The sequence below is a fragment of the Mus pahari genome, chromosome 13, assembly GCF_900095145.1.
Source record: "Mus pahari chromosome 13, PAHARI_EIJ_v1.1, whole genome shotgun sequence".
Taxonomy (NCBI): domain Eukaryota; kingdom Metazoa; phylum Chordata; class Mammalia; order Rodentia; family Muridae; genus Mus; species Mus pahari.
Window position 1 is genome coordinate 96,229,679 of NC_034602.1, and position 8,763 is coordinate 96,238,441.

At 41.8% G+C, this 8,763-nt stretch overlaps 1 protein-coding gene across 3 annotated transcripts in view; it reads left to right on the forward strand.

The window, feature by feature from the left end:
• Window positions 1-8,763, forward strand: part of Pigg (phosphatidylinositol glycan anchor biosynthesis class G) — a 37,517-nt gene continuing 28,754 nt past the window's right edge. For all 3 annotated transcript variants that reach the window (XR_003845023.1, XM_029545334.1, XM_021210803.2), the window contains exons 1-5: window positions 1-258; window positions 1,129-1,334; window positions 4,552-4,761; window positions 6,081-6,269; window positions 7,128-7,269. Coding sequence is in view for 2 of the 3 variants with exons in the window: in XM_029545334.1 (XP_029401194.1) it covers window positions 105-258; window positions 1,129-1,334; window positions 4,552-4,761; window positions 6,081-6,269; window positions 7,128-7,269 (901 nt within the window). In the remaining variant the exon portion in view is untranslated. The remainder of the gene's footprint in view (window positions 259-1,128; window positions 1,335-4,551; window positions 4,762-6,080; window positions 6,270-7,127; window positions 7,270-8,763) is intronic.

Below are 8,763 nucleotides of genomic sequence, written 5' to 3' on the forward strand. Positions count from 1 at the left end.
CTGGGAGTCAGTTCTTGACAGTCCGGGTGTGGGCTCTGGCACGGGGTTTGCGGCGCCCGCTGTTACACTAAGTTTCGGGCCGTCCCGCCCAGCAGCAGGGCAGAATGCGGCTGGGCTCCGGAGCCTTCGCTGCCAGCTGCGTAGCGATTGAGGTGATCGGGGTCGCGATATTTATTCGGGGATTCTTCCCAGCTCCTGTTCGTTCCTATGCCAGACCAGAGCACGGTGCAGAGACCCCAGCGCCCGAACCCGTAGCAGGTATAGCCCCCTTCTTGGTGGTTCCCGCTTTCGTTCTGCCCCAACACCGAAACAATTTGTATTGTTTTAGCGTTGTTTGTGTTTCGTACACCTTCGAGGCATTCGCAGCCTCCCGCCCCAGGTCGACCTTTGTGATAATCAGAGGAAACCCAGAGTAACTCCGACTTTGCATCTTGTTTGGAGCTGTTCAGTGATTCGCACCCCTTTTCCTAATAACCCTTTCAATCAGTTCCAATTTAGGTTTCCAGTTTTGAACCCATAGGACATAACAGGTGATGTTTCTTCAGGCCTCCAGTTTTCTACAACTCTCCCCCAGAAGACCTCCCGACACTTAGTGGTTAGGGCCTCTTTGCATTAGGACCCCAATATCCTCACCAACACAGAAATAAACACCTGATAACGACTCCGCTGCAGTGAAACAGGTCCATATAACCACAGCCACTGGACATGTAAGTCCATAGGTTCACTGCCTGCAAGCTTAGGTTTTAGGGCAAGCTCAGGGAGGCACAGGTCCCAACTGTATGTCTCTTAGGTGGAGGTGGCCCTGTCCTGGACTCTTCACCTTGCTAAGAGTAGTTCACTACACATTCCTGGGATACCTACTCATTGTTAACACACTGTCCAGCCTAGCCAGGAGATGCCCTTCTTGGTAGTCACCTGCAGGCTGGTTACAACCCTTGAAGGAACCTTCACAGTTGTCTTGTTTGGTTTCTTGGGAAATTAACACAACACTGGCTACCAAAAATGGGCCTTCTTTCGGATTGAAATAGATCTGATGTGTGCCAGAAGAACAAACGAAAAAGACAACGAAGGCAATGGAGTACTAAATAGAGTTTAAAATTTAATTTCCCCTTTTCTGAACACTTTCAGGAGTCAATTCGAACTGGACCAAGCTGCCACCACCTCTCTTCAGTAAAGTGGTTATTGTGCTGATAGATGCTTTAAGAGATGATTTTGTGTTTGGGTCGAAAGGGGTGAAGTATATGCCCTACACAACGTATCTGGTAGAAAAAGGAGCATCTCATAGTTTTGTGGCTGAGGCAAAGCCACCCACAGTTACTATGCCTCGAATCAAGGTAAATTTAACTTGGTTAAATTTTATGAATCATGATTTGGCTCTTTTGAAAGTTTAAAGCAATTATTTAACCTACTTGGAGACCCTGTTTTAATAACATGGAAAATATTTCAGTGTGGTCAGTGTTGCTGGGTAGTAGAATGCTGAGGGAATCCCGTCATAAGATAATCTTTTTATCCCTTGTTAAGTAGCTGAAGTTCATACGTCATGGAAAGGGGGAAGGATTTAGAACTAGATTTTCCAGGCCACCATAATCCAAGAGATATCCTCCTCTGTGGTGGGCTACTGTATTCCTTAGTCATCAGGCTTGAGGGAGCCTTTGGGGATAATCAGCCTAGTTCATTAACTGTATATACAAGAAGACAGACTCTGTCAAGTTAAATTGTTTGTCGAAATTATACAAAATGATAAAAGAACTATGAACTGGTCTGAAGAGCTGTTACTTCTACTACGTAATTAGTTGTTCAGTCTGGTGAGGGTACTTCTGAAGTGCATGGTGCTTTACCTAAGAATTGTGGCAAAACAAATCAAAACAAACATGGAGAGATGGCTCAGAGGTTAAGAACACTGACTGCTCTTCCAGAGGTCCTGAGTTAAATTCCCAGCAACCACATGGTGGCTCATGACCATCTGCAATGGAATATGGGATATGATGCCCAGTTCTGGTGTGTCTGAAGACAGCTACAGTGTACTCATATAAATAAAATAAAATTAAAAAAGAAGAGGAGGAGGAGGAGGAAGAGGAGGAGGAGGAAGAAGAAGAAATAGAGGTCAACGACAACTACTTGGCAACTACTAGGTGTTGATACTGTAATGGATATACATTTGGGGGGAAACTGCTTTCATGTGGCTTTTAGTCTCTATTGATGTACAAAGGCATTGGGCAAACAAGTATTCAAAGAAACATGTAGTTACATTGTGATGAGTGCCTGAGGAAAGAGCAGAGTACAGTTCTGCTGGAGAGATAGGAGTGCAGCTGAGGTCATGGAGCCTGAAAAGCCTGTTTGAAGAAATTACACTAAAAAAGGCACTATTAGGAGGAGTAGGAGAGTGTTGGCAGAAAGGACCAGAAGAGTCTGAAAATCTGCAGCTGCATTAAACATTTGTTTCATTTTATGTGTATGAGTGTTTTGTCTGCATGCATATAGGTGCACCACAGAAGGCAGAAAAGAGTATTGCATCCATTGAGACTGGAGTTACAGGAGATTGTGAGTTGTCATGAACTGAACCCGGGCTGTCCGAAAGAGTGTCAAGTGCTCTTTTTTTTTTTTTTTTTTNTGTAGACCAGGCTGGCCTCGAACTCAGAAATCCGCCTGCCTCTGCCTCCCGAGTGCTGGGATTAAAGGCCCGCCACCACGCCCGGCTTTTTTTTTTTTTTTTTTTGGTTTTAAGTGCTCTTAACTACTGAGCAGTCTTTCAAGGCCCTAAAGATTTTTTTTTATTTCTTTTTTTTCTTTTTCTTTTCTTTTCTTTTCTTTCTTTTTTTCTTTTTTTTCTTTTTTTTAAGATTTATTTATTTATTTAGTGTATTCACCATTGCTCTCTTCAGACACACCAAAAGAGGGCATCAGAACTCATTGCATATGGTCATGAGCCACCATGTAGTTGCTGGGAATTGAACTTAGGACCTCTGAAAGATTTGTCAGTGTTCTTAACCACTGAGCCATCTCTCCAGCCCCTTTTCAAATTCTTTTATTGTATTTTTTTTCAAATTCTTTTATTTTTAAACCAGTCTTCCAATGGGCTTCTCTGGTCCAGTGTAGTTCAGGGTCAGACAGTGATTGGCAAAAGTTCAATTAAGCCTGTCACCCATTAAGGAATCTACCCAAGGCTCGTGTGTGCTGGGACATTTGACTGTCTAGGTGGTTGCAAGTCTGATCTGCCTTTCACTGTTTAATCAGGGGCTCCACCTTAGCCAGGAGAACCAGGGCTCCACCTTAGCCAGGAGAACCAGGGCTCCACCTTAGCCAGGAGAACAGGTAGTTTTGGTTATTTCTGAGTCTCTCCAGATTCCCAGAAATACATGCATTCTTTAAAACTTGTCCATTGTTGTGTTTTTTGTTTTTGTTTTTGTTTTTGTTTTTTTTTGCTTGTTGCAGCCAACTGTAATGGAGCCATTATCAGATCAAGTAGAGAAGGAAGGAGATAGGAAAAACCATAGGTACAGTGTTTCCTTGAGCATGCCTATACAACTTATTACATGATTTTGGTGACAGTTAAAGCTCCAACGTAACTGCTTTTGATAGTTTTTGTTGGTTTTCCATTGCTCTTGGGGAGCAGGGGAATGGGGTGCCAAGCTCTTCGATTCTGCCATTCTGGAAGTCTGGTTAGTTTAAATTTAAAACTCAACATTAGAGCACTTGTCTAGCATATGTATAGTGCTGAGTTCAAGTCCTAGAATCTTAAAAATGAAGTTTGCATTTATTTGCCACTAAAAATTCTTTTCAGAATTCTGTAGGCATTACAGAGATTCCTGTTCTTTTCACCACAAACCTATGGACGTTGATACTTTAGGTGGTGATACAACTCCAAATGATAAAGATTCACTACTATTACTGTGGCTTGTGGGGTCTGTGGTAAAAGTGGGGGAGAATATTGACTCTACTCTAATCAGAGAGATAGGAGATTTCACACCCACCATCTATTATGTGGTGCAGTGTTATAGGTGTGATTTGATGTTCCATGAACATTGTTGGCCCAGTTCACTTTGAGAACTGTATACGAACAGGGTTTCTTTTTTAAAAAAAGGTATTAGATTTGCTGGATTGTTAGGGTTTGCTTGTTAATGAGCTTGCTTGTACAAAAGGCAGATTAAATCTTATGTGAAACCCTGACAAAGAGTCTGAATATACAGGTTCATGTTATCAATGTTTATACACATGTTAGTATTAACTTTGTCATTAAGACATAGCTGGCACTGTGTCTAACTATTATTGTCATCTTCTTCACTATTTTACCAATGTAAGGATTCCCTGAACCATGTTCAGTAAATAATCAAGTCTTCAATATTCAGTTTGATATATTGGTCCAAAGTCCATGGCCTATCTTCCCTCCCCCCCCCTCCCCCGCTCATTTGCTGTCCTAGCTTTGACTCTGGTCTCTAGAATAGGGCTTGCTGTAGGTTTGTACCCACCTGTTTGACCCCCAACTGATCTTCCTGTCTCTTGTACTTCACTTTTGGATCTGTGATCTAAGTCTTGACATGTTTCTTTCTACAGGCATTGATGACAGGAAGTCTCCCTGGCTTTGTTGATGTCATCAGGAATCTCAATTCTCCTGTGCTCCTAGAAGACAATGTGTTAAGACAGGCAAAAGCTGCTGGGAAAAGAATAATCTTTTATGGAGATGAAACATGGGTTAAATTATTCCCAAAGCACTTTGTGGAATATGATGGAACAACATCGTTCTTTGTGTCAGATTATATAGAGGTTTGTCTCTCTGTCTCTCTCTGTCTCTGTCTCTCTCTCTTCCCCTTCCTTCCCCCCTCTCTTTCTCTCTCTCACCCTCTCTCCAAACTCTCATGCTGCCTAGGTAAGGGTAGAACTTGATATGTAGCAGAGGCCATTCTTGAACTCTTTATACTCCTAGCTCCTTCTCCAGAGTGCTGGGCTCACAGCGTGCACTACATGCCTCATTTCAGAGGTCAGGTTCTTAGAAACAAGCACTATACCCTAGGTAGAGTCTGATACTACCATTTACAGGTGATGCTATTTTCTGTGTGGTATTTTTTAATTTATGGAATGGTATGGCAAGATTATAAAATCATTCATTCCTGTAATCAGTTGTAAATGGTAGCATAAACCTGGTGCAAGAGTGAACCAAGGTATGTAGGCCCCATCATGCTAAATAGTTGGGCAGACATTGAGGGCATAGAAGATCGGGAAGGGTGCTACAGCCCAGCAGCTACGTCATTGAATGAGTGAGGACTCATGGGCAGAACAAAGTTATAAGAGTCCAGTACATGCCCATGATATGTGAGTCAGGTATGTGAAGGCTGGGCCTGTGGCAGAGGAGTCAATACATGTGCTACCTGTATAGCCCTCAATAAGAATCTCAGTTTAGTTTGGGGGCTGGGGCCAATCTTTGAGTGTATGTAGTCTCACTGGTACCTTTTCTAGAGTGATAAACCCTTTCCACAATTCACCAGGGCAGGTATGGTATGAATTTTCAATAGTGACAAGTTGTCACACTGTGATATCAGGTGGAAATACTTTTCTTTGTGGTACATGTTTTATTGGGAAGAAAGTGGGCTTACTCAAGACCCAGGGCTAAGCAAGATACTAGCTCTGTTGGGAGCTATTTACCGCTCACATTGGCATGATGTTTGCTTCAGAAGTGGCAGATGTTATAAGTATTGTTCTATTCTTTCCAAGAATAGCCTTTATGTAGCTACTTATTCCTATCTGTACTGTATTGTCTTGGTTGGCTGCCTTTCACCCTTTATTTACCCCTTATTTCACCCTTTATTATTCTTGGTGCTTGTTTAGTTTATTTATTCAGCTTTAGTTAAGACCAGCAATGGTCTTTGCTAATTTATATTATTTGTATAATATGTTTGTTCACAAGCTAGAGACATTAAAAAGAATAGGCATAAGAACATAGTCAAATACTAATATTCATTTTTTAAAAAATACTTTGGGGCTTTTGTTATTTTTTTTAATTTCCATGAGTTACCTAAGATTAATTCCTGATGATCTAGGAAAAATTGGACGTACTGTTTATATGTACTTCCTCCCTCTCTTTGAAGGTGGATAATAATGTCACAAGGCATTTGGACAAAGTATTAAAAAGAGGAGACTGGGATGTGTTAGTCCTTCACTATCTAGGGCTGGATCACATTGGCCACATTTCTGGGCCCAACAGCCCCCTGATTGGTCAGAAGCTCAGCGAAATGGACAGTGTGCTGATGAAGATTCACACTTCACTGTTGTCAAAGGTAAGGCTTACTGTGGTGCATTGCATGATGATGAAATTCCTTGTGGCCAGTATTTCCTAGGACGAATAGAAATGACTGAGAGGGTAGCATGCCCATTATCAGCCAGGCAGTCATGCTTTAGCCATAGCTACCTTCCAGATCATTTCCTAGGATGCTACTATTGATAGAGTTACACCCTGGCTAGGAAAGAAACATGAGAAGTATAGTAAACAATATAAAAAGGAGTTGCTATCGAGGAAAAACATGGGCAGGAGGAACTAGCACCCCTGTTGGGGCGGGGGTATGGTTTTAGATAGTATATCCAGGACCATCTTTCTGGAAAAGTATTCCATGTGAATAGAGACTTGAAGAGAGGGAGGGACAGATGCATACTATTTGTGTGGATGTGTGTTAGGTACAAAGCATTGAGGGTCAAGAGCCTGCCCAGTACCACTGGAGCAGATAAGATCAAATGGCTGCAGCTCTGGGCCGAGAAGCCTGATGACCTGCCTAGTGCCCTTCTGGATGCCATGTGTTATCTTTAAACAGCCTTTAGTTTCTTCCTTCACAGGAAACTGAGGCAGGAGGATCATATTCCCACAGTTTGGAAATGACAGATACCCTGCTGTTAGTGGTCATAAACACAACTCTTACATACTCTGAGCTATGTACTGCTCTTGATTCACCTGTTGCATGTACCTGTAACACGATTCACTTGGACCCTTTGATATGACTGTAACTTCACTGAAAGAGAGTTAAAGCTTTAAGGTGAAGGTCCTATTTATGAGCTAAAGTGAAGCTCCATAGTTGTTTCCTTTGCAGGACCATATATGTTCTTATAAGACAGGTATAGCTGACAGGTTCCTCTTTACCTTACAGGACAGAGAGACTCTCTTACCCAGTTTGCTGGTTCTCTGTGGTGACCATGGAATGTCTGAGACTGGGAGCCATGGGGCCTCTTCCACAGAGGAAGTGAGCACACCTCTGCTCCTAATCAGCTCTGCATTTGAAAGAAAACCTGGTGAGAATTAGGAATGATTAACAGTTTAAACTATATCTGGTATAAGTGATCACAAACAATGTAAGATAAAAATTGAAGGGGTAATGGGCAGTCAGAACTTATAATTTATATTCTTTATAAATACTTTTCTGTAAGAATTCTATTGCAGAAATATTACTAGATAGGTATGGAACTACTCAAAATTTGCCTTGGACTGGTGAGGTGGCCCAGTGGGTAGGGGCACTTATGGCCAAGTATGACTACTTGAATTCTATCTCTGGGACCCCTGGAGGAAGGAGAGAAGTCACTATCTCAAGTTGTCCTCTGACCTGGATGGAATGCATGCGACCATATGCATACACACATATTCAAAGTCCTGGCTATCCTGGAACTCCCTCCATAGACCATGCTAGCTTCGAACTCATGTAATCTTTCTGCCTCTGCCTCCCGAGTACTGGGATTAAAGGCATGTGTGTTCTCTGTCCAGCTTTAATTTGTTTTTTGTTTTTTTAATAAAAAATTGTTAGCAGCTAATATTTAAATATTTGTAAAAGTGCTCACTATTTAAAACCCTATGTTGATAGCCAAAGTCAGGGATTCAGAGAGCCATGGACTAGCTAAGGCCCTATTTCTCAGTCAAATGTAATCCTTTCTTTCACTGTTCCTGATTTACCTGGCCTGGCTTATCCCCCTCACAGCTACATGCCCTTCTGGCTTCCACAAGACTAAACTACGCACACAGTGGGTACCACAGTTATTTCTGCAGCACATCTGGAGCCTGTGGATACTCTCTGGTTCTGGTCCTGTAACCTAATGCACTGTGTTAGCATCTTGGTGAGTGCAAAGCCAAAATAAGTTCAGCCGGGACATGAAAGTGTGCAGAGTCATTTCTAAAACAGTGCTCTCTTGGACAGAAGCAGGGATTTAGTTAGGGAACCTATACATGTTCATATAGAGAGGTTGGCCTCTTTCTAAGAAGCCTCAATTAAAGAGAACATTCCTGAGCATGCTGAATCTAATGTTATAATTTAAAAACAAAAGATAATAGAAACATTTTAGACTATGCAAGTCATATACAGTTTGTAAAAGATTAAGGTGATGGGCAGAAAGGTCGCTGGGCATGCTTAGTTTGCACCATAAGATTTTTGTTTTGATTTGTTTTTTTGGGTGTGTGTGTGTGTTTTGTTTTGAGACAGGATTTCTCTACGTGATACCCCTGACTGTCCAGGACTTGATTTGTAGACTATGCTGTCTCATGCTCACAGAGATCCACCTGCCTAACAAGTGCTGGGACTAAAGGTGGGCACCACCACACCAGCTTCATAAATTTTTTTAAAATAAGACTTTTAAAATTAAAATCACACAATCCCCCATCCTCTTTTGTTTTTTGCCTCCAATCTCTTCAACATTCCCCCCTTGAAATCTTGAAATCATGGTCTCTTTTTCTTCGTTATTGTTTTATACTACACATACACATACATACACACACATTTTATGTGTCCTTAAATGTACAAC